The sequence below is a fragment of the Sminthopsis crassicaudata genome, chromosome 1 (genome assembly GCF_048593235.1).
Source record: "Sminthopsis crassicaudata isolate SCR6 chromosome 1, ASM4859323v1, whole genome shotgun sequence".
Classification (NCBI taxonomy): domain Eukaryota; kingdom Metazoa; phylum Chordata; class Mammalia; order Dasyuromorphia; family Dasyuridae; genus Sminthopsis; species Sminthopsis crassicaudata.
The window spans coordinates 387,705,532-387,732,971 of record NC_133617.1 but is presented as its reverse complement, the minus strand read 5'-3'; the positions used below and the strand labels follow the sequence as shown (position 1 = coordinate 387,732,971).

At 34.6% G+C, this 27,440-nt stretch overlaps 1 protein-coding gene across 4 annotated transcripts in view; it reads left to right on the top strand.

Annotated features, from left to right (window-relative positions):
• ADAMTS12 (ADAM metallopeptidase with thrombospondin type 1 motif 12) overlaps positions 1 to 27,440 on the top strand; it is a 510,414-nt gene that overhangs the window by 363,739 nt on the left and 119,235 nt on the right. For all 4 annotated transcript variants that reach the window (XM_074279497.1, XM_074279496.1, XM_074279499.1 and 1 more), the window contains 2 exons: positions 1,960 to 2,093; positions 25,329 to 25,449. In XM_074279497.1, coding sequence (XP_074135598.1) covers positions 1,960 to 2,093; positions 25,329 to 25,449 — 255 coding nt within the window. The remainder of the gene's footprint in view (positions 1 to 1,959; positions 2,094 to 25,328; positions 25,450 to 27,440) is intronic.

The following is a 27,440-nucleotide window of genomic DNA, read 5'->3' as shown; positions in this document are numbered from 1 at the left end:
ATAAAAATATAAATGAAGCCAGATTCCAGGGATAAAACTATTTATATAGCTGCCCCTGATTAGGAGATAGAAATAAGCAAAAAAAATATTAAAAAATACTACTAATTGGGTTGAGGGTATTGATGTAACAGGGGAGTTGTGGAATGGATTCTTGTTTAGGCAAGATTTCTATGAAATGCCCTCTGAAGCTGTTTCCAACTCTTTGATTCTGGAATCATAATTAAATAATTTCATGTACCTGCCAGTGCAAACTAATTCTGCAGAAGAGATCAGGTTACAAATTTGTCTATGATACAGCTTTTTAGGACTCTCATTTATTTGTAATAGGCAAGGTTTTAAAAAGATTTAATTTCTTACACATCTCATCTTTTTCAGTCAAGAGAGATAAAAAAAGACAGTTCTCAATGAGACAAGGATGTGGCATCCAAGGTGGAAGAAATCATTATGGTTTAACTAAGCAATATTTCAGTATTTGGGAAGGGAACAAAATAAATACTTATGCAGCACTTCATTTGTGCCAGGCTTTTTTTGCTTTTTAACAAATTACTCATTGGAGCTTCACAGAAACCTTTTGATATAGGTACTATTATCATCATTTTACAGATGAGAAAACTGAGGCAAGGAGCTGTTGAGTGACTTGTCTTAGGTTACACAGCTAGCAAATATCTGAGGCTGGATGTGAACTCAGGTTTTTCTGCTTCCAGATCTAGAGTTTTATCCACTGTGCTGTTTACATTAGAATCCTGACCATTTGAGTAAATTTACATTCTGAGACTTATATGCTGAATGATCTTGGAAACAATCTTTAAGTCTTAGTTTTCTCATACATTAAATGGGAATGACAATACCTATAATACCTACCTCAGGTGCATTTCCTGATGACCCAAGTTGTCATTGCCTCCTCCACTCCTACTAATGTTATTCCCCCAGAAAGTTTAGATACCTTTTATTTTATGAGAATTTCGTCATATTTCTGTTTATCCCCAGTTCCTAATACAGTGCCTATCTGTATGTTTGGGATCTGTGTGTATGTGTGTGTATGTTTGTGCGTATATATACATACACATACAAACATACATATTCACAGAAATATCTCCCCTGAACCTCATAAACAGTGCTGCCAATCAATAAGTATTTATCACATGCTCTCCCACAACACACACACACACACACACACACACACACACACACACACACACTACAAATTTACAATACTATATAAAAGTCAAAAAAGCAGTATGGAATAGTAAATAGAGAGAAGGCTTAAAGCCTAGATTTAAGTCCTAGATCTTAGTGCCATCTTTGATACATTAATTGTGTGTTCCTGGGCATGTTATTGAACTTACTTGGTACTCTAGCCAGTGGGGTAAAATACAAATAGAAATGGGGGGAGCACCAAACTAAACTTTCCTGAAGCCCACATATTGATTTATAAAACCATATTTACATATAAAACATGTTTTTATTTCATATATATATAATGTGTAAATGATATGTTGAAGAATAAGTATTTGTTTAGTGCCTATTATATGACTAAGGTTGTGTTGGATACCACCATGCTACAGTTTTCAAATATATGTAACAACAACAACTATAACAAAAATGGCTAGCACTTAGGGGCTGTTTTAGATATTATCTCATTTATTTAATACTATAACTCTATTATTATCCCTATTTTATAGATGAGGAAACTGAAGTTGGGAAAATTAAGTGACTAGCTCAGGATTTCACAGCTAGCAAACATGTGAGGCAGAATTTGAATTCAGGTCTTCCTGACTCCAAATCAGGTGCTTTTTTCATTACATCACCCAGCTGTCCTAGGAATGAGGTTCTTGCGGTTTTAAAATCAAAGGATGATTAGATGTCACAAATTTTAAAAGTTTTAGAAAAGTCATGAATGTTAATCAAAATGTTAATTTGAAATTTATGTTTTTCTCTCTTTTATTGTTTCCACTGCAGAATATCCCTGTGAACTCTACTGTCGGCCCATTGATGGACAGTTTTCTGAGAAAATGCTAGATGCTGTTATTGATGGTACACCTTGTTTTGAAGGAGGCAACAGCAGAAATGTCTGTATTAATGGCATATGTAAGGTATTGGGTATGTTTCCTTAATATCCAACTTTGAACAATCATGATTTTCCAAAGTAATTAAGCTGAGTTAAAATCATTTTGGTTCAAGATGTTTAAATTTCTCATCAGTTCTTGACATGAAATTTCATTTTGCCCTTATGATCCAGTAGATCCCAAGGTTTTTATAGATTTGTTGTTGTTGTTGTTGTTGTGTTTTGTTTTTTCCTCTCAGGCATCTTTGCCTAAATGCTGTTTTTTCCTTTTTGTGGTTCAATGGAACATTTGGAGATAGAAGACGGGGTGCAAATCCCAGTTCTGTCATTTACTCTCTATGGGATCTTGATTAAAAGCATTTTGTTTATTAAGGGTTTTGTGAGCACTTAACATTTCTTTGGTGTAGGTCTAGCTTTCAGATATTGAAGAGTAGACAGAAAAGGACATATGGGGACTTGTCTTTTCAAGAAGCTTAGCATCTAATTGATAAATGTTTGGGGAACACAATCCAATCCAGAGAGTTTCTATGACATTTAAGATTCTGCATTTAAAATGATCCTCTGTTTACTTTGTCAATGAAGTGAGATTTCAAATAAAAATCAAAGTTAACCGTATAATTTTACACTTGTATAATTTTCCTGTATTTTCAAATCATTATTGAATCTTCATTATTCATTGAGGCAAACAAGGCAGAGAATTGCTATTACATGAAAAACCTATAATTAGTCAGTAGGAGCTCCTAGTATGGTAACTCTCCATCCTTCTCTGTCTCAAAACATAAGATGGCTTGTTGATGACAGAAACAAGAAACTGAGTTTTCTTGAGATTCAGAAGGGATAAGTCATTTATCCTTGGTCACATAGCTAGTAAGTAAATCTTGTCAAGAGACAAGATTTGAGCCTAGATATTTCTTGCCTCCAAGGCCAATGTTACATAAATTATAGATGACAGTTCTTAGTCTTTTTTTAAAACAACATTAGGAAATTGAGACTCAATGAAGATAAATCCTTGTCCAAGGACAAAGTTGTTTTAGCATTGAAAGGTATTTTAGAACTCATCTAGACACAACCTTTTATTTTCTAATTGAGGAATATTGAAGTTTAGAGACATTGGCACATTGTATTTACCCAATGTGATATAGCTAGTTAGTGTCAGAGTTGGGTTTTAAATGCCAGATTTAAAAATTCTTTACATAATGTCTTTAGTGTTACACCTCAGTGCATCCTTTAACTGTTTTTTTTTTATTTAAATCCAATGTGTAAAAAACATTTGTAAGTGGACTATGTATTATGAAATTATAGCTTGGTATTTATCTTAAAAAGAATAAGAATTCTTGTGAACTGATCAGTTTAGTGATAAAAAGCAAGCTAAATTGTAAAAAGAAATTGTTTCATCCAATAAAGGGAAATATACTGGATTCACTATGGCTTGCCACAGTGTTCAAATCAACTCTAACAATCATTTGCTTGTCATTTCCAGAGCCATCTCAAAATATGACAATGTTAGCCCCAGTTTCCTCAACTAAAAATCAAGGGAAAATAATACAGATTGCTTCATTTGGAGTCAGGAGACTTTAGTTCAAATCATGGCTCTTCTTATATACTACCTATGTGCATAGGACAAATCATCTAACTTGTCTACACTACAAAATTAGGTTATATAATTGGCCTCTTACTGTGTACAACAAAGCATGCCTTTTATATTTCCCTCAATGGCTTTACTGCTGTCCACTCACTACAGCTGCTCTTTTATCACTCTCCAAGCCTCCCAGGGAACTCCTTCTATCTACCCTCTCAGGTGAAGACCATACCCCATACTGCACTGAAAAAAAAAAGGTCATTCAATAAGTTCTTTCTCTTTTCTTTCTCATCTTAAACATTTCCTTTACCATTTTCTCTTTCATCCCTTACATGAAGAAGTGGCCCTTCTCTTTATCAAAGTAAACATGCAATCTTGATCATGTCAAGTTTTGTACAGTTGATCTCTTCCTCTATTCTCCTCACTGACTCCCTCCCTTCCTCCTCCTTGTTTCTCTCTCCCTGTATTTCTGTCTCTCTCTCCCTCTCCTTCTGTCTCTCTCCCTTTCCCTCTGCCTCTTTCCCTGTCTGTCTGTCTGTCTGTTCTTTTCTATCTCCATATCTTTGTCTCTGCTTCTGTCTCTCTTCTCTTTCTTTCCCTCTTTTCCTTCCTCCTTGCCCCTTTCCCTCTTGTTCATTCTCTCTACTGTGTACTTCCATGATGCCTTTGAACATATCTTTATTTCTTCTGTCTTTAAAAACTCAGTCTTTACTGGACCCAACTAATCATCCCTATTAGATACTCTTCTCTCTCTCTTGTCCTCTTCTTAACTAAATTTCTTGGAAGTTTCTCTTCTCCTTTAATCTACATATGCAACCCTATTATTTAACTGAAATTACTCTCTCTAAAGTTACCAACAACTTCTTAATTACTAATTTTAATGACATTTTCTCATACCCAATTTTTCTTAGTCTCTTTGCAGCTTTGGACCCCATCAATCATACTTGTCTCCCAGACTCTCTCTTTTCTGTAAGGTTATTGCAGCACTATTCTCTTGTGCTTTTTCTTCTACCTGACTGACTGTTCCTTCTCAGTTTCTTTTTGTAAGTCTTTAATCATATCATGTCTAATAAATACAGATTGTTTTGAAAGCTATATCTTTAGCTCTCTTCTGTTTTTCTTTGATACTATATTTCTTGATGATCTCATCAGCTCCAATAAATTATCAGTTATTTCCATTTATATGCACATATGTGCATATATACACAAATAAACAAATATATGTGCATTATATGTTTATATATATGCATGTATGTATAAAGACACTTATGAACATTTTTGACTATAAAGACACATATATAATACACCTATATACATTTAAATACACATATACATGTAAGTCACAAAAGTCTGGATTATTAAAGCTTTAATAGCTTAAAACTTCATTGACTTTTGGTATTTCCTATATTACATATGCATACATACATGTATATATCTTTATGTATGCATACATATATTTATATGGGAAGGAGGAGAGGAAGTAGAAAAGAAAAAGAAAGAGAGAGAGATGGAGAAAAAGGAAAAAATGAGAAATAGAGGAGGAATAAGAAGGGAGGAAAGAAAAGGGAGTAGAGGTGTAGAGGTTAAGGGGTGAGGATAGAGAATGAATCTCTCCTGTCTATAGTCCCAAAATCACCAGCTATCTTTTGAATTCCTCAGATTGGATATCCCAAAGGCATATCAAATTCAGTAGATCCAAAACTTACTATCTCCCCTCCTCCCCTCCATAAAGCCCTCCCTTCTTTTCATCTTTCTTCCCAGTCGCCAAGGTATACAACTTCACTTTCTCATTTGCACTCATACCACATGTACGGTGTATTGTCCAATTTTATTATTTCTATGCATATATTTTTCATATACATCTCTTTTCTATCACATAATCATCATCCTAGTTTCCTAATATCTTTTTGATAAATTATAAAAATCCTGTTTTGGGCATTTAGAGCCCTTTACAACCTGATCCCTTTTTATCTTTTCAGGCTCCTTATATCTTACACTCTCCATGCACTCTTTTATATAGCTCCATATATCTACTTGCTCTTCCTCCTGTGTGATACTCCATCTTTCAATTCTGCAAAAGGAACTTTCCCTCATGTCTCATATGCTCTCCTTCCTTCCCTCTGCTTTCTGTATTCCTTGACTTCTTTTTGGACTCTATTAAAATCCTTACCTCTGCAAGAGGCATTTCTTATTCTCTACTCATCCATCCCCAGACCTAATGCCTTTCCTGTATAGATATTGTATGTGCACAAGTATTTGTATGTCCCCCCCATTAAACATGTGCACTTATTTTAAACATATTTCTGTATTTGTTATGCTATACAAGAAAAATCAGATCAAAGGAGGAGAAAATGAGAAAGAAAAAAACCTAGCAAATAAACAACAATAAGGTGAAAATATTATGCTTTGATCTACATTCTGGGTGTGGATGGCTCTTTCCATTACATTGGAATTCCTTTGAATCACCTCATTGTTGAAAAAAGCCATCTCAGCTGATCATCACATAATCTATTGTATACAGTATTCTCTTGGTTTTACTCACTTCACTTAGCATCAATTCTTATCAGTCTTTCCAGGCTTTTCTGAAATTAGCATGCTCATTATTTCTTATAGAACAATAGTATTACATTACTTTCATATACCTTAACTTATTTGGCCATTCTTCAGCTGATGGGTGTCCACTCAATTTCCAATTTCTACCAAAAAAGGACTGTCACAAACATTTTTACACCTGTGGATTTTTTCCCCTTTTTTATGATCTCTTTGGGATATAGGCCCAGTAGAGACCCTGCTGGATCAAAGGATATACACATTTTGATAACCCTTTGAGCACAGTTTCAAATTGCTCTCCAAAATGGAGATCAATTCACAACTCCATCAGCAACAGTTTCTGCCATTCTATTTTCCACTTTTTTCCAGCACCTTCTGTCAAATCGTGAGTTCTTATACCAGAAACTGAAGTTTTTGAGTTTATCAAACACTAGATTACTATAGTCATTGACTACAGTGTGCTGTGAACTTATCATATTCTACTAATCCACTACTTTATTTCTTAGCCGGTACTAAATGGTTTTGATGAATGCTCTTTTATAATATAGTTTTAGGTCTGGTACAACTGGGCCACCTTCCTTTGCATTTTTTTCATTAGTTCCCTTGAAATTCTTGACCTTTTGTTCTTCCAAATGATTTTTTGTACTCTTTTTTTTCTAGCTTTATAAAATAATTTCTTGAGTAGTGTGGCACTGAATAAGTAGATTAATTTAGATAGAAATGTCATTTTTATTATATTAGGTTGACCTACTCATGAGCACTTGATATTATTCTAACTTGTTTAAATATAACTTTACTGGTACGAAAAGTGTTTTGTAATTGTGTTCATATAGTTCCTGGCTTTGTCTTGACAGGTGGACCCCCCAATATTTCATGTTATCTACAGTTATTTTAAATGAAATTTATCTTTCTATCTCATGTTGCTGAAACTTTATCGATAACATAGAAATGCCAGTGATTTATGTGGTTTTTTTTAAATCCTGCAACTTCCTAAAGTTGGTAATTATTTCTAGTAGTTTTTGTTGTTGTTGTTGTTGATTCTTTAGGATTCTCTAAGTATACCATCATTTCATCTGCAAAGAGAAATAGCTTTGTTTCTTCATTACCTACTCTAATTCTTTTGGTTTATTTTTCTTCTCTTTTTGCTAAAGCTAACATTTATAGTACAATATTGAATAGTAGTGGTAATAATTGGCAATCTTGTTTCACCTGTGATCTTATTGGGAATGCTTCTAGTTTATTCTCATTACATATAATGCTTATTAATGGTTTTAGATAGATGCTACTTAACATTTTAAGGAAAACTCCATTTATTCCTATGTTTTCTAGTGTTTTAAATAGGAATGGGTATTATATTTTGTCAAATGTTTTTTCTGCATCTAATGTTATAATCATCTGATTTCTGTTAGTTTGGTTATTAATATGGTCAAGTATGCTGATAGTTTTCCTGATATTGAACAATCTCTGAATTCCTGTTATAAATCCTTTTTGAACATAATATATTATCCTGGTGATAAGTTGTTGTCATCTCTTTGATATTATTTTATTTAAAACTTTTACATCAATATTCATAAGGAAAATTGGTCTTTCTTTCTCTGTTTTGTCCCTTTCTGATTTAGGTATCAAACTATATCCAATAGTTTATACAGTAATGGAATTAATTGTTCCTTAATGTTTGTTAGAATTTACTTGTAAATCTATCTGGTCCTGGAGATTTTTTTAGGGAGTTCACCAATGGCTTCATTAATTTCTTTCTTTCTTTCTTTCTTTCTTTCTTTCTTTCTTTCTTTCTTTCTTTCTTTCTTTCTTTCTTTCTTTCTTTCTTTCTTTCTTTCTTTCTTTCTTTCTTTCTTTCTTTCTTTCTTTCTTTCTTTCTTTCTTTCTTTCTTTCTTTCTTTCTTTCTTTCTTTCTTTCTTTCTTTCTTTCTTTCTTTCTTTCTTTCTTTCTTTCTTTCTTTCTTTCTTTCTTTCTTTCTTTCTTTCTTTCTTTCTTTCTTTCTTTCTTTCTTTCTTTCTTTCTTTCTTTCTTTCTTTCTTTCTTTCTCTTTCTTTTTTTTCCCTAAAATGGGACCATTTAAGTAATTTATTTCCTCCATTAATCTGTTAATCTCTATTTTTAAAGTATTCACATATTTCACTTAATCACATTTATTGGCATAAATTTGGGCAAATAGCTTCTAATTATTGCTTTAATTCCCTCTTGATTGGTGCTAAATTCATCCTTTTCATTTTTGATACTGGTATTTTAATTTTATTCTTTCCTTTTTCTAACCAAATTAACCAAAAGGCTTATCTATTTTGTTGGTTCCCCCCCCCCAAATCAACAGTTTTGTGTTGTGTTTATTATTTCAATAGTTTTCTTACTTTCCATTTTATTAATCTCTCCTTTAATTTTTAGCATTTCTAATTTGGTATTTAATTGGGTTTTTTTCATTTGTTCCTTTCTTAGCTTTTTTATTTGCATACTCAATTCATTGAGCTTTTCTGTCTCTATTTTATTCATGTAAACAGCTAGAGATATAAAATTTCCCCTAAGAATTGCTTTGGCTACATTCCATAACTTTTGATGTGTTATCTCATTATTGTCATTCTCTTGGATTAAATTATTGTTTGTTTCTATGATTTGCTATTTCCCTCAGTCATTTTTTAGGATTTCGGAGAACTCAGGCAATGTCTTGTCTATTCTCCTCCATTTTGGCTTTGCCCCGTTAGCACTTCATTTTATGAATGAGGATACTGAAGTCCAGAGAGACTAAATGATTTACCAGTCATACTTTATAAATTTTAAAAGTGGGTTTGAATCCAGGTCCTAAGGAATAGCAGTATAAGAACAAGCAGAAGTTCAAGGGTATCATTAGGTCAAAGCTGGAGGGGAATGCTTTGTTGAAATGGGTAATTATAGAATAAAGAACATGAAAAGCCAGATGCAAAGTCAGAACAAAACTGACTGATAGACTTGAAGAACAAATAAACATGGAAGGACTAGAGGGCATAAAAGTGCAGGTTCATGAAAAATGATATGGTGAGAAAGAGAATTGTTATCAGAGTGGGAAGTATCAAAGATCATGATCTTAGAAGAAGTAACCACCCCTAGGATTATTGGGAGAGTGAGGAAGGAGTTATGGAGAAATGAGTTTGATAGTATGGTAGCTCAGGTATTAGAAGTGACACCAGCATATATATTGAAGTCTCTAAGGGCTTGAGGTAGATAGGAAGAATTTAAGCCAAGAGCTGGAATAATTGAAGAAGATGGGATAGTAACCTGGAGGTCATAAATGGCTATGAAAAATTCATGAATTGTTTTCATTGGCCTTCTCATAGTCACATTTCTCCCACCAAATAAAGAAACAAATAATGAACACAAAAGAAACAATACATTTACCCTTCTATCCCAGCATAGAACTTGAATTTCTCTCCTAACTATTCACATAGGAATCAGTGACTGTTGTATAAGAACCATTCATTCAAATGCTGTCTTCCACAGGAACTCATTTTTTGGGCATTAACTGGAGTAGTAGGGCCTAATAGTGGAAGGTCATACATAAGATGTTCAGGACAGGACCTTCTGAGTAATAAATACTACCTCATTTGATGATCTACATATGTTTGTATCATGTTCGAAATGTCAGAGGAAATAGATTGCCAACTATAGCAATCTTATAGAAGCAAACCAGTAGCATCTATAAGTCAAAATTGTTTCACTGCAGAATTGGAGATGAAACTGCTAGAAGAGAAAAAGAGGCACAAGAAGTAGTTAATCTATGACTTCTAGACCTTGAAGGAACCTCAGAGATCATTTGGTCCAATGCTCTTCTTTTACATATAGGTATTCTGAGATTCAGAGGAGTTTGATAGTTTGAGTAGGTCCAAACAACAAGACAGTAACAGGTCCAGGATCTGATTTGACTTCTGGGTCAGTATTTTTATTACAATGCAGGATTTCTTACCCAAAGGTCTATGAAAATTTAAAAAAAAATCCAACATCTGAAAATTTTGTTTCAGAATAATTTGTTTTTTTTTAAATAGTGTGGATTCAAATATATATAATTTTAAGCTATTGTGAGAAAAGCTTCACCAAACTGTCAAAGTATTCTGACAGAAAATATTGAGTCCCAACACTGTACCATTATTACCTCCAGACTAAAGAGTCAGCAGGCTAAAAAAGATCATGGATTTATAGATTGTAAATGACTTTAGAAAGCATCTACTCTTAGCCTCTCATTTTTTAGATAAAGAACCTGACGCTTAGATATGATGACTTGCCTACAGTTATCCTGACAATAAAGTAGTAGACCTCCTCTAATCAGCACCTTGGTCAGAGGCAGCAGGTAAGCTGAATGTTTTCAGTTGAGTCAGAAGATAGCAGAAAGCCATTTTCAGTTCATTTGTATTGGGTTTTTTTTTTTTTTTCCCCTTTTGATGGATCTGTTGGGGAATGATAGATTTAAGAAGAAATAATTACTACTATCAGTAGTAATTTAGATAGCAATGTGGATAGAGCTCTGTGTCAAGTCAGCAAAACCTGAGTTCAAATCCAGTTTCAAAAACTTTCTAGTTTTGTGACCATAAGTAAGTCACTGAGATATGCCTCAGTTTCCTCATCTATAAAATTTGGATAATAATAGCACTTAACCTTGAAGGGTTGTAGTGGGAATACAATGAGATAATATTTGAAAAATACTTTTAAAATTTTACAGTGTTATATAAGTGTGTAGGAAAGAGGAAGAGGAGGAGAACAGCAATGACCAGGAGACACTATTGTGATATCTTGGAGCACTCTTTTTGGAGAATGATACAGATTCCAAGTTCTAGGGAAGTGTAATCACATCATTAAGGAAGAAATTCTCAGCGTAGCTATTGGGCCTCCTTGAAGATGTCAAAATGACAAAGGAGTCAAATATATATGTATATGTATATATACATAGACGTATATATATACATATATATATATGTGTGTGTGTGTGTGTGTGTATGTATATATGTATATATACGTATATGTATATATACATATATATGTATATATGTGTGTATATATGTGTGTGTATGTGTATATATATATATATATATATATATATATATATATATATATATATATATATATATATGAAAGATTTTTTTCCCCTTCAGAATCTTGCTTGCTGTGTCCCTCAGTGATCTAAGAAGAAATAGTCAGGGTTGGGGGTCTGGTATTGGGTGACTTTTATGATGACCAGGACTTCCTAAGAGAGCCTAAGGTCACATCTAAAGTAAAAATTGACCCTATCAGTCTTTAAACTTGTTTAAAAGTCACATATTTACTGATGAGAAGCAAGTTCAAAACAACATTAAATAAAGAATTTGAAATGCTAAAATCAAACCAGTTAGAGGCAAAAGATATTGACTACATTGCTTCAGAGACAGCCAAATTCTGAAGATCCAGAAACCTAGCACTTTTTGGTTCTGAATTGCACTCAACAAGGCCATTAGATGTAATGACCTTTAATGGACTTATGCAATAACATTATACTCTACATTAATCTTTTTTTTTTTTTTTTCTTTTCTGAAGCAATTGGGGTTGTGACTTGCCCAGGGTCATACAGCTAGGAAGTATTGTGTCTTAGGCCAGATTTGAACTCAGATCCTCCTGATTTCAGGATTGGTGCTTTATCTACTATACCAACTAGCTGCCCCTACTCTACATTAATTTTATATGCAAAAAATAGGAATATGTAATTACATATAATAATTAAATGGGAAGGAGAAAAGAAGGGAATAGACATTCAGATAGCACCTACTATATGCCAGAAAGTGCACTAAAAATATTCTTTTACTTGCTGCTCACAACAGTTCTATATAATAGATACTGTTATCATTATTTTACAATTGAAGAAACTGAGGCTGAGAGATTAAATGACTTGCCTAGGGTCGTGAAGCTAGTATGTGTTGGAGGCTAGATTTGATTCAGGCAGATCTTCCTGACTCCAGGTCCAGAATTCTATCCAGTTCAATATCTACCTTTTAATAAAATGCTCTTTATTAATTGGCATTTTCTGAATCTGTAACCTCATGAGAAAATGCACATTTAGAATTCTCCAGTACCTTTCTGTGTAAAGGGAGGAAAGCATAAGAAAACTATATATGTACCCTCTCTTCCACCCTCTCTCCTTGCTTCCTTATTTCTCTCTTTTCTCCCCTCTCTCTGTGCTTTTCTTTTCCTCTTTTCCCCTCTCACTCTTTCTCTCCCTTGTCTCTGTCTCTGTCACACACACACACACACACACACACACACACACACACACACACACACACACTACATGTATACAGTTGGATAATTACACAAGAATCCAGTGATAGAGAAAACATGCTAAGATAAAACAATAACCTGATCCTTATTCCTTAGTAGAAAGCAGGAGAGACAGAGAGATATACCAATAGAAAGACAGAGATAGAGAAGAGAGAAAGGAAGAAAGAGGAGAAGGAAAAGAAGGAAGAGGAGGAGGACGAGGATGAGGGAGGAGAAAAATACTTTTGCTTAGAGTAGATGAAACCAGAGAGGATATTCACTTCAGTCTATTAGTCTTGTGTTACAGAATTAGACTTACCTACCTTATCTTTTGCTATCCTAAGCACTAGGAGAAATATTCATAAAACATTCATATATAGACTTCAAACAAAGACACTTTTACTAATAATAGACCTGAGAAATATGATGATTTTTATGCACTTTCCAGTACCATTTTATGATTCCATAGGAGAAAGGATGATGTGAATATAATCACGATTAGGGAGTTATTAGATCGCTAAGTGCCCATTTATCCCAAGTACTCTCCTAAGCACTGGAAATACAAAGACAAAAATAAAACAATTCCTATCCTCAAGGATTGGATTATATAAGTACATAAATTACATAAAGAAGTATAAACAAAATAGGTGCTGAGTGGCTTTGGAGGAAAGGTACTAAGAAAGAAGATAGCAAATATTTTGTGGAGATAGTACTTCAGCTGAATCTTGATAGTTACTAGGATTTGAAACAATTGAGGAAGTAGATACTAAGCAGATTAAACACACACACACACACACACCCTAAACCAGTAGAATGTTAATTTATTCTATCTGATTATTTGATTTATATTGGGTATCTCTGGTCTTTCACAAGTTTGTAAATTTAGCATCTTATGAGCTTTTGGACCTGAGAGTAAGAGGTTAAGTGTTATTTCTTTGATACTTCCAAGACTATTACAGTATACTAAATTAATCTGAGATATTATCTTGTATTTGTAGTAACATCCGTTATTTGCCCACTTGGAAAGGGGGAGAATGAATTCCTTAGGTATAGTGTATGAGTGATATACCTTAAAAGTATATCTTTATCTGTATTGTTGTGAAAAGAAATGTGAAATGAATTAGAAGCAATCAGAAGTGTAGAATCACAAACACCTTCATGTACTATCCATTCCTTGAAAGAAGGTATACATTTTGTATTCCTTTATATTCCTGGCACTTAGAATTGTGCCTAGCACATTATAAGTGATTATTAATTGCTTGTTGAGTGAGTAACTGCTAGTCTGAGGAGAAAGTAAACCATGTTAGGTAGGTTACTACTAGTAAGAGTGTATACTTTTGGGAGAGGAAAAAATACATGATGAAATCAAAAGCATTACCCCTAGTATGGAGGGGAAAATGTGAGAGTTTTAAATTATTTTTACCAAGTTCAGCTACAAACTTAATGAATTTGTGGCATAATAATCTATTTTAGAAGAGTTGACATAGAAATTGACATATTACTGAAATGCTATGTGCATACCTATAATGTCTTACACAGATCCTCTTGACCTATTATCTGGCTGGAGAAAAACATTGTCCAGCATGCCTCAGTAGGAGTGATCTATGAGTAGGATTGAAAATGCATAGTGGACAGGTGGGCCTGGAAAGAAGGACCCTATGACTGCTGGTGGTAAATTTGTTTGATATTTAGTGGCAGAAATATTTATAGTAAAAAATTTATAGTCAATTTATAGTCAATAGAAGGGCTACTCATGGTTTCAAATCTGACAAGGACTCAAATTTAGGTTTTTATGAGTGTTCATCTGTCTGTTGAACATGGTTTCAAAAAGAATCTGGGATTCTTCAGGCTCCCAGGAAGGCTGAAAATGTTTTAAGGTTTTATGACTGGTGTGAATGGTGATAATTGGATATGTCACTGACTCAGAATAATGTCTCCATATTTCAAATGTGCTTTTAACTCTGAGCAATAACTTTTCTCAGACTGTATAGTTCTACTTCACGGCAGACAGCCTCATTAGGAAATATACATGGGGTCAGTGTATCTAGGGAGTAACATGTAACATAGAAAGAGCATGACTGAATTTGGGATCAGAGATCTAATCCCGGTTTTCCAATTTGTGTGAGTTTGGGCCAATTACATATAATTTTCTGAGCCACTGAATTAGATAACCTCTAGATCTATGATGTTATTGGCAGCATGGTATTGATTTCCATGATTAACTTCTCACAAAACTAGATATATGAAGACAAGATTAAGATAGCATGGTCCTTCAAGTTGGTAAAAGAGACCTCTGGTTCTAGTATCCAATGGAAAGTCACTTAGGTGGTGCCATAATCTGCAGAGTGCTGAGCCTGGAGTCAGGAAGATTCACCTTTCTGAGTTCAAATCCATCTTAGACACTTTCTTGCTGTGTGACCCTGGGCAAGTCACTTAACCCTATTTACCTCAGTTTACTCATCTGTAAAATGATCTGGAGAAGTAAATGGCAAACCATTTCAGCATTTTTGCCCAGAAAATCCCGTAGAGGGTGACAAGTCAGACATAAGTGAAATGATTAAGCAGTAACAAAGAAAGTCCTGGGGGCAAGGAAGCCTTCCATGGTTCAGTGAGAAGAACCTACAGGGCAAAGAATTTGAGAGGAAATTGGAATGTAGTATACTATCAAGCTGATAAGCTTGTTACTATGGTATCTTTAATCTATGGCTAGGATGATTGAGCTTCTTAGAATTGTATCTAAAAACAAAATAAAATTCAATAAAACTGGCTTTTATGAGCTATTTAGTGCCTAACGTTTTGTTATCCCTCCTTTTTTGGGGGTGGGGTGGGGAAGTTGTTGCTCAGAGACATTTTTTGCATCTTCTTAAGGTTGGCAGAGAAAGCCTGAAGTACTAATAAGATTACTTTCTGAGGCAAGCAGAGAAGGTCATTGATGAAAATCAGCTCAGCCTTACAGTCCCACTCCTGTGGAGGTCTTACTGTATCTAATCAGAAAGCCAAGTTATGATGTCAAACATTTGACATCTATAAATCTACCCATGATGTTTGCCATCCTTTGCTAAATTCCTTTTAGGTTAGCCAGCCTCGAGGTATTTTTCTCTTTACCTCCCCAACCCCCTACCTCCTTGTTATTAAAGATGAGGTGTAGACAAATGAAATTAGGGTTACTGGTGGTCATGCAGTTAAATAAGGTCTAGTGGCGGTGCAAGGGCAGGGAGTTCTGGGATTCCCTTCTGGAGGTGCAGAGTCCCCATAAAGGAATTTACAGATCCAAAAACCTAGATTGATAAAAGGAAAAAAAAAAAAAAAAAAAGGAAATAGTAAAGAGAAGGGGTACTGGAAACAGTATTCTAGTGGGCAGAGAGTCCTTGGGGTGCCAGGCATGGCATAGCTGGCATGTTTGGAACCTCTGCAAAGAGAGGGTTTTAGTTTGGCTCTTTTATAATAGGGGGTTTTAGCTACAAGCTGAAGGGGCTCGTGGGTGGAGTCCCAGGTCTGCTCCTGCTGAGTTTCAGCTAGGGTTAGAATTAGAATTGAATTCTATGGGTTTTTGGGACTGAGCAGCTCCACCCAGATAACTAAGATGAAACTGTTTGTGCTTGGAGTGGAGTCCTCTCCCTGAGACAGGAGGTTTTCTCCTTTAAGGATTTTTCAGAGTTTTGGGGTTCTCTCTTAATAACTAACTCTTTTAGGGTGCTAAATTCTTCTATGGATTTTGCCTGCCAATCGATAACTTATTCTCACCTCATGGGGTATTCCTTTTTTACTGGTTTACTGTGAGTTCCACTGAGAAACTGATCCTCTTTCCTTGCTAACTATATGCTCTCCTAAATCTGTTTCATATTAGCATTACTGGTGTCCATTATACCTTTTACCTCTTGTAATTTTTTTGTAATTTTGCCTTTTGGCAAAGGAGAAAGTCCTTTTGAATTCTTCACATGTGAATTGCTACTGAAGCTCATCATTTGATCCCAAACCAAATTTGTTGACATTCATTTGGTGACAATTGCTCACCTCAATCTCATTAGGCATCCTTTAGTAAAAATTTTCCTAAGTATCCTTCTTATCCCTCCCAGAGAGTCATCTTTTATAATAAATTTTTTAAATCACAGAAGAAAAAAATTCATCAAAACTATTCAATATATGAAAAAAAATCTTCCAATATCTTCAGTGTTCTCCCTTTCACTGTGTTAACTTTTTATTTCTACTAATTATTCTAACTAGATGTTACAAGTTCTATTGTTTCTAAACTACTGAAGAATTGTAATTGCAATCAGTGCTCTCTCAATTCAGAATTGCCCCAGGAAAAGCACTGTTTGCCTCACCCTACCTAGTTTTAGCTACATTTTAGTTCTACTCTCTTATTTCACAAATGAGGAAATTGAGAAAGGGTTAAGTAACTTGCCTAAGTGAGTTTCCCAGAGGTATTTAAGGTAACACAGTGAATAGAGCACTAGATCTAGATTCTTTTGTCTTGAGACAAAATAGGGAAAGTACCAGGTTAAGATTTTTGGAGGGAGAGAGGCATTTAGGGGCCATATGAGCTTATGAAGTCCTTAGAAGACTGAAATGGATTAAACTAAGTTTTAGAAAATATGAAGTCAAATTCAAGTTTTGTCATTTGGTGTAACTTTAACTTTCTGTGTCCCCTTAGTCAGGTTATTTTACTCTCCCATCCTAACAGGTCACTTCTGTAAACTGAGGGTCTGTGATCTTAATTTTTTTTTTTTTTTTTTTTTTGATAACTGTATTTCAATATAGAGCAGCTAGGTGACTCAGTGGATAGCACACCAGGTCTGAAGTCAGGAAGATATGCATTCAAATTTGACCCTAGACCTAGCTGTGTGACCTTGGACAAGTCACTAAACTATTTGCCTTAATTTCCTCATCTGTGAAATGAGCTGGAGAGGGAAATGGTAAGTCACTCCAGTGTCTCTGCTAAGAAAACTTCAAATGACTTCACACAGACTCAGGACTGAAACAAGTGAACAACCACAATTTCAATATAATTGTTTTCCTTTTGAATCATATACATTTTATTTTATAAGTTAAAAGAATGTTATTTTATGAAGGAATACATAGTCTTTGCCAGACTGCTAACAGGGTTTGTGCCCTAAAGTTAAGCATTTCTGACCTAAGTAATTTCTTGGGTTCCCACTAAAATTTCTACAAAAGTCAGTGGGGAGTAGGACAACAATGGCACACATACTATTATTTCACTATATTGGCTAGAGCTACTCTCATTAAGGCATATTAATTTTTAAAAATTTATTTTTAATTTATGAAATAAAAATGTTTTTAATTTATGAAATTTCCATAACATATCACAATATAGCATAATTTATGAAATTTCCATAATATACCATAAAACTGTTGAATATGAAACTGCAAATCTACTATACACATTTTGTTATTCAAATATGTAACAAAATGATTGTGTAAATTTCTTTCTCCTCACCCCCCCAACTCTAGAGATGTTTATCATTGGACACACACACACACATACACACACACACACACACACACACACACACACACACACACACACACACATATATATATAAACCATTCTATATACATATTTCTTCCTTTGGATACAGAGAGTATTTTTCTTCATGTATCCTATATAGTTAATTTGGATACTTATAATAGTTAAAATAATTTGCTCACTCAAAGTAGTTCCTAAAATAGTATTGTTTTTTTTGTATTTAATGTTCTCTTGATTCTGTTAATTTCATTCTTCATTATTCCATGCAAGTCTTTAGATTTTTCTAAGATCTTCGAGCTCATCATTTCTTAGAGCACAATAATATTCCATCATAATCATATACCATATTGAATTTTGCTAAGCTGTTCCATCTCTTATTATTTGTATAGGCAGGATTTTGAGCTTTTGAAGCTTATCAGAAATCATTTAGAATTGTGAATTCTATTTTAGCTAGATGATAACATTAGTGAGCTCTGCAGATAGGGGTTATTGTATTAATGCCAGAGGAAAGCCTACTGTAGCTGGTCCATTCATGAATAAGATTCCATTATCCATCTCATTTGATAAGTATAACACACATTAATTGTTTGAAATTGCTAAAGCTTTACAACCCAGAAAGTTTTGTAATCAGGAAACCAGGAACCTGGCCTTCTTCCCTGCTTTGTCTGCTATTAAGCCTTGAATAATATGATTAAGAATTTTAGAGAGACATTACTTTTAGGATGGATTAGGAAAGGAGACTTAACACTCTCTTCTTCTTGGAGTTACATATTTTAGTTTTTGTCGATTTTTCCGTGAATATAGTATTAACCTTTTAGAGAAAGACTCAGAAGAGAAAATGAAAAAATAGGTTAAAAAGAGGGGGAACCATGTCAGTCCCGAATATATACCAGGTACTCAGTAAATATTTGTTATTCCTCCCTCCCCCTTAAAATAAATTTTGCTGATGTTTCATTTCTGGAAGTGAAATCTCCCAGTTCCATGCCATTCCTAGGAAATATGCACTTCCTTGCAACAAAGAAAAAGAATTAAATAAAAACAATGAATCAATGCTGTGATCACCTCTAACAATCCTTGCCATATTCTGCACTCATTAACCCCGACTTCTTTGAGAGGAAAGATTGAAGTTGAATTTCTGTAATTTCTGTTACTGCAAGATCATTGCCATTTCATTTATTTGGGGCTCAATTTCTTTTTCAGATTTTTTATGTTGTGGTTCTCTTATTTCACTCTGAGTCAGATGAATGAATAAAATACACACATACACAAATACACACACATTCATTCACTCTTAAGGGTGTCAAACAAATGCCTTAGGAGGAATTGGTTTTTTGCCTTTCTTGTTATCTTTAGGGCCTGGTACCTAGTCTATAATAGGCAGTGGGAATACAAATACAACACAAAACAGCTCTTTTTGTCCAGAGACTTGTATTCAAATAGGGGAGACAAAACATAAAAGGAACAACCAGGGAAGGGAGTTTGGATTTGGTGAATCAGGACTGTTGATTTGATCAACAGGGAAGCAGATTGCAGAGTATTGATTTATCTACTTTGCCCAGAGCAAAAGGTAGAAAATGGAGATGGGGAAAAGGGAAAAATGAGTACCAGCAGGATACATGGGAAGGTTATTGTATAAGTATTTTGTATTTGTATAAGTAGATGCCTTGAAGGATGTAAATTCTAGTTTGGAGCCAACCAGATAGAGTAGACAAAGTGAGTTATTCTCACTAATCAAGCCAGTTTAGATACAGGGCAGGAGATCCAAAGCTAAGTAGAATTTTTGTCTTGGGGAATGGAGGGCATGGTGTCTTGAGTAGTCCAGAATGTGCTGTACCAAACTGAGAAAAGTAGGGCAAGTCAGGGCAAATCAGTGAGTCTTTATTAAATGCTTACTTTATGTTAGGCACTATGGTTAGTGCTGGGGATATAAAAAAAGTCAAAAATAACTCTTGTCTCCCCAAGCCTACAAACTAATGCAGAGGCAACATTCAAACAAGGCAAATAGAGAATAAATTGTAAATATTCACAGGGGAAAGGCATTAACATTAAGGAGAGATGGAAGGGGTTTCTTGTATAAGGTAGACAAGAGACATGAAGGAAGGCAGGAGGTCAATGAAAGCGCAACGTTGGCGGATAGAACACTGTATAAGAAATAGCAAGGATTATAAGAGAGTAAAATGTAAAAAGTCTGGAAAGGGAGGAAGGAGTGACATCTGAAAAGGCTTTTTAAAGGCAAAAAGAAGATTTTATGATGCAACAGGAAGACACTAGAATTTATTAAGGAGGGAAGGGGAGAGGTAGGACTAACTAAGTAGCAGAGTAGATCAAGTGCTGTGCCTGGAGTCAAGAAGACTTCCTCTCAGGGCAGCTAGGTGGCTCAGTGGATAGAGCACCAGCCCTGAATTCAGGAGGACCCAAGTTCAAATCTGATTTCAGACACTTTCACTTCCTAGCTGTATGACCCTGGGCAAGTCACTTAACTCCAGCCTCAGGGGAAAAAAAAAAAAAAAAAAAAAAGAAGACTTCCTCTCCCTGAGTTCAAATTTAGTCTTAGACACAGTTACTAGATGTGTGACCTGGGCAAGTTACTTCCCCCTGTTTGCCTCAGTTTCTTCATCTGTATAATGATCTGGAGAAGGAAATGGCAAACCACTTTTTGGGGAAAACCCCAAGTGTGATCATGGAGAGTTGGAGATGTCTTAATAATAACACTGTGGAGGGGACATGTGTTTGAGGTTTAGCAACTAATGATGAGATTGATGTAGGCACTGCATGCTGAGATTTAGGAGAACAATTGGCATCAAATGTTGCTATTTGGTCATGTGAAGAATTCACAATGGCCTATTTACAGACAAAATGAAAAGATAAAATAGGCACAGGAATGGTAAATATGAAATAAGAGTTGGGAGAACATATAGTTAGACACTATGAGGCATGGGAGAGGGAGAAGGAGAAAGACACTATGAGTGGTGGGCTCACTAGGGTGGGCTAACCTAAAAAGGATGTAACAAAGATGGTGTCGCTGTGGACAGATTTATAGGAGATAATTTAACCTCAGATGTTTGACATAACTTGGATTCTGATTGGACATAGCAAGGTGGAACTACCCACGACCTCCACAGAAACTGGGATTATAAGGTTGACTTGATCAGTACCCTTCCCTGTTTGCTTCAGGGAGTCATTTTATCAATACTTCAGTCTCTCTATGCCAATTCAACTTAGTGGCTTTGTATCTCATCAAACAGATTAGAGCAAGGAGAGACTTGAGGCAGAACAACCAACCCAATAGTCTATTGAAATCCTTCAGGGATGAAGTAACAATGGGGACCTATGCCAGGTGGTGGCAGTATCTTAGGAGAAAAGGAGGCATGTATACAAGAGATGTTGCTAAGGTAAAAATAAAAGGTGTGCCAGTAGATTGGATTTGTGAAATGAGAGAGAAAGCCAAGTGGGGAACCTAAGCAAGTGAGAGAATTGTGTTCTCAACAGCAGTAGACAAATTAGGAAGGGGAAGGTTGAGAAGGCAGATGAAAAAAAAATAAAGAAAATAATGAATTCACTTTTGGACATGTTAGGTTTAAGACGTCTTCGAAACATAATATCTCCAATTTATCTTGTATATATTTTATATGAACATAGTTGTTTGCATGCTATCTCTTTCATTCTACTGGGAGTTTCTTGAGAGGCAGCATTGTAAGATAGTAGATAGAGTACAGGATCCAGAGTCGAGAATACTGAGTTTATATCGGCCTTAGACACTTAACTGTGAAACCCTAGGCAAATCATTTAACCTCTCTACTTCAGTTTTCTCAACTGTAAAATGCCTCTCATAATAATACCTACCTCGAAGGATTGTTGTGAGAATCAAATGAGAATATTTGTCAAATGATATAATATTTGAGACACTTAGCACAGTGTCTGATAGTGGTTAATAAGTGCTTTATTTTTTTTTGCCCTCTTGCCTTTCTTCAATGCTTTTACACAATGCCATGCACATAGTAGACACTTAATAAATGTTGGTTGACTTGATTAAGTTCTTCTCTGGGCTTATAAAGATAGAAATAGTGTTTGCCCTCTTAATATGTGATTATACAATGTATCGGGGAAACTATGTATGCAGTATAATTATATTCAAAATATGTAAAAAGTAACTACAAGATAATTTCCCTCATAAGAAGTACTATCTATTGGAGAATGGTCATAATAGAATGATTTGGTAGCACTAGCAAGTCCATCTCTTGAGTTGGTAATAAGATAATAAGAGAGAGCCATGACTTTTTGGAGTCAAAAAACTGAACACAAGACAAAATTATAATACATAAAGCCCTCCCTATTTTTCTTCCTTCTTATGGGGGCATCTTCTAAGTGAGAGCATAATAGATCACATTTAGAGGGTATTTTGAGATTTCTACAGTATCGTAGTCATAAAGCCTGGCACAGAAATATAATATGTTACTGCTGAGAGAGTTCAGTTACCTAGGTATCTGCTAAATCATTTTCCTACCAACAGCCAAGCAAATAATCATTTCTTGATTTCTTTAAAAAAGGAAAGAAACTAACAAGAAATATTTTGCTAGGATATAGTTGCTAGGATAAAATTTGTGAGAACTGTGATTAGAAATGACCATATCATATTAGAAATGGTTGTAGATAAGGGAAATCAAATGTGTCATGCATTCTACATTTCTTCAGAGGAGATTTCAGAGGGTTCTGAAGAAGGATAGGTAATAGAAATTTATAGGATAAAATTTTATTAGGAGAGAAGGGGAATTGTGAAGAAGGAAATTCTTCTATTCTTAAAGAACCCCCAAAACCCAATAACACATTTATTCTGAACTTCACCACCAAAAATTAAGAGCATTTCCATATATACAGCACTAAAAGAATATAATACTTTTAATCTCCATATTACTTGTAATATTACTTGACTAGGTAAAAAAGGCCATTCCTTGCATCATTTCTTTCTTACCTCAATGGGTATTACTTCAATCCAGCTGAAACCTTGAAAATAAAAGCCAAAGTCTCCCATTGCATCTGGGGCCATCTCCCGTTATCCTGATCTATATCTCTCCACTGAACCCAAATGGCTCTGGAGGTGAAAGTGAGGGAAGTGACTTTGTATAGCCCTTCCTCATTTCAGTCAAATTCCCTTACAATTCATGACACCATCTCCCTGATGTCATGGTCATCTTTTGAGAATGGACAGACAATAACAATAACAACAATTCTACGGTATATTTACAGTGAAAAAAATATTACTCTCATTCTATAGGAAGAGAGTGTGTTATATTAAAAAGGCATTGAATTTGGAGTCAGAGGACCAGGATTTGAATTTTATCTATCCAACTCACTAAACTTCTTGGGCCTCAGTTTCCTTGTCTGTTAAAGTTGAGTAGTAGATGATTTCTGAAGCCCCTTTTAATTCTAGATCTATTGACCTAGATGAGGAAATCAAGTCTCAGAGGGATGAGCTATTTGTCCATGGATATACAGCTAGAAAATTAAAGTCATAGTCATATGAAAAGGGCTTTGAAAATTCTAGTTCATTCCTCTCATTTTCTAGATGAAGTGAGTAAAGCAGAAGTGACTTGCCTGTGTTCTCACAGATAGCAAATAACTGACTGGAGTCCCAAGCCTTTTTTCTCCAAATCCAGTGGTCTATCCTTTGCAACAGGAGCATTAATATCAAGAGTCATATTTAGGGCTCATGACTCCAAATCCTCTTTTACTTTCAAGTCTTACTCATTTTAGTAATATTTTAAAAGTGTATCACATGATTACCTTATTTTCATTTGTTTGGAGCACAGTGGAAGGTAGGGAAAATTGAATGAGATATAAGTCAAAATAATGTCATGTTTTCTCCATGATATCACTTGACACAATGTCTAATTATTTTTTCCATGGAAGTCTTGATTTGGTAATAAAGGTACCAGTAGTGATAATATGAAATAGATTTGAGAGAGCATAATTATAAAAGAATATCATAAAATAGTATAATGGCTCAATTTATGATAGAGACATCCATCACAGGTAACCTATATTTGCCATTTATTTATGTAAAATAGCTCAAGCTATTGAACATAGATTCAAACAAATATGACTAGGTGAGATAGAGTCAGATTGATTGAGCAACTTGCTTTTGGGGGGACACAACTTTTAAAGTTTCTGGGGAGGAGCAATGGGAGCAGGATTTAGGAAGTGATAAAGATGTGTCTTAAGATATTGAGACTATCTTAAAGACAGTCTTAAAGACTGAGTTCCCATCAAAGTTGCTTCAAATATCCTAACAAGACAATTGTTGAAGAGGTTTAAAGCAGGATGGATGGCAATTAACAATGATTCAATCTTCACATCATTCTATGCAAACAGGACTATCTAGGACAACTGACCTGATTATGATTTGATAATAGGGATATTTTATATTTATTATGTTTTATTATATCATATTTATAATTTTTTAAACAATTTCTGAGAATAAGCTGGTTTAGGATTCACTCAATTTCACCCATTGAAAAGGTCCCCTATAAGTTCTATAATGTCATGGGTAGAAAGAATGTTAGAAATAATTTTCTAGATAAGAGAATTAAGGCCAGATTAGAGAAAATGACTTACTCCATTTAACTAGTGGCAGAGCCAGATCTTAAACCCAGGCCTTGATCTTCCTACTACAGGGTGGTTATTTTTTTTGTTTGTTTTAATTTTTTTTGGTTCTTAAAACATTTAATTTGCCCTGGCTCTGGGCAGAGTATGAAAAGAATAGTTTTAAATGAATCAGAAGACTTCTTGTTGTGCAGTGTCCCTGGATTATTTGGAATTCATGAATGGATGAAGGAATAGTGGGAATGTGATTTCTAATTATGGTGCCCAATTTTGGCACAATCACATCACTTTTAAGTGTTTGACATTTTTATTCACTCACATCCATTGAATGGCCACATTTGGAAAATTTCTTCTATTCTTGATGACCAGGATTAAGTATCTATTCATTTTCTGATGCAAATATCTCATAACCATGTAGGTTGAAATTTCAGGATTATGTCTAACTAGGATATCAGAGCTATCGCCCCATTTGGAGATGCTTCTTCTCTCCTAATTTCACCTAAATTTACCCTTTCACCATCCTTTACTTTCATATTTATGCCTTGGGATAAGGCATCCTTATCTAGCATGTCATGTGTGCTGATATTTGTTGACTCACTGAATGATTAGTAATCCCTTTGATAAGTACTGTTTCTCTTGCTAGAAATATGAGGATCTTTGTATAGTTCCAAATAGTATATAGCAATGAAAGTGAGAAAGAATAATAGGAGACTGCAGAGTCAAAAGCTCCAAACAGTTCTTGATGAGACTCACTTATATTGGAAACTCTTTTTTTCCCCCTCAGATGGTTGGCTGTGACTATGAAATTGATTCCAATGCTACTGAAGATCGCTGTGGGGTATGCCTGGGAGATGGTTCTGCTTGTCACACGGTGAAGAAGATATTCAAGCAGAAGGAAGGATTTGGTAAAAAAAAAAAAAAAAAAAAAAAAAAAAAAAAAATTAAAGAAAGAAAAAGCTTCCTAGTTGTGTGATCCTGGGCAAGTCACTTAATCTTAATTGCCTCAGCAGCAAGCAACAACAACAACCAAAAAAAAAAAAAAAAAAAGGAAAAAAAAGGAAAAAATTGGGACTGATAATATGGGGATAAAACATAGTAGTTAACTGGTATTTCCCCCAACACAATCTGATTTACTAAGAACAATATTTAGGATTTTTACTTATTTTCACTGGAATGTAATTAGAGCTTATGGCCCGGATTAGGAAATTTTACCAAAAAATCCTAATGTGGAAAATATTCAAGTGTCTTCTGCCCTCATCAATTAGATGTACCATGAAGTTCCTTCTAGTTCTAAATCTATGATTTTATAATTCTTAGAAATATCTGGACTGTGGAAAAAAGTTCTAAGATAGAAAAAATTATCATATGTTATATAATATATCATGCCAGTTCAGATTTCTCCATAGATACATATAATCAAACTACTACCTTAGATTTGAGATGGTTACTTTGGAAATCCTGCCTTCTTTGGAGAGAGGATGAATTTAGCCTGGGAGTGAAGCTGGCTCTTAAGGCTAACTGTCAAGATGAGCATTATATAGTATATAAGGAAGGGAAGGCAGAAAGGGAAAGGGGAGGGGAGAGAAAGAGACTGAGATAGATAGAAAAAAGAGACAGATAGGGAGAAAGAGAAAGGAAGGAAGGAAGAGAGAAAAAGAGAGAGAAAGAAAGGAAGAAAAAGAGAAAGAGAAAGAAGACAGAGGGATACACAGAGAGAGACAGAGATAGAGAGAGATGGAAACAAAAAGACAGAAACAAACACAGAGAGACATACAGAGACAGAAATGGAGGGAGTGAAAGAGATAAAGAGACACAAAAAGATAGACAGAAAGACAAAGAGAGAGATTGAGAGAGAATTACAGAGATGCACACCCAGAGAAAGAGAGTGTTTAAAAGACCCTTGGATCATAGTTACAGAGGTATCATTTAGTTCAACCCTTAATTTTATGGATGAAGAAACTGAGGCTGCTAAACCTTAAATTACCTGCTCAAGATCATAAGGCTAGTTTGTAGAAGAATTGGGATTTGAATTCAACCCCTCTTATTCCAAATCAAGGCTATTCCCCAGTTTACCAGGCTGCTTTTTATTATTGGACACTAGCTATGAGAAGTCATTTTTCCAGTGTCCTAGGTGTAAACAGGAGGCAGTTTTTTAGTCTCTACTCTGCCATTAATTTCTTGCAAGTTTATTGAATAAATCTCTCTTTCAACTTTAGTTTCTTAATCTATTAAATGACCTAGGAAGGTCTCTAAGGTTTCTACATATGGTGAAATTTAGTTAAATTGCATGTAGCTCAAAGCAGCTCCATTCTTTAATTTGTCAGATGACTTGTTGCTCTTTAATTTTTCTTTTGAAAAGGGATATTTTGAATCTGGTTAAATTCTCTCCATGTATTCATTAGGTTTTATAGTAGGATGGAATATGATTACTTTATTATATAATGATCATTGGATCCATGAAGAATATCCATTGGGAGAAATGTATTTGAATTACTTCATTGACAGATTCATTCTGGGTGAAATATAATCTTTGACTTAGTTATTAAGAGTGTAGCAACCCAACATATTTCAAGTATTTCATGATGATTTAAATGTTTTTTTCAGTCCTTTCAAAAAGCCTCCATTGTGTAACTATTTTCCATTTTTTTGCATCATGAATATGATTAAATGAATTACAAAAAAGTTGATTTGGGGATTAAGAACAATTAACCTTTATTTTCTTTTCTCCCTTCTTGGGGATTAAGATCTTTTGTAATAATGGAGGCAATCAAGTACAATGTGGATAGAGAGCTGTTCTTTGTCCACCTTGTGCCTGTTTGCCACAATTGTTCAAAAGTTCTTATATGTGTGTATGTATTTGTATACAATTCATACATATTTATGCATATATACATAT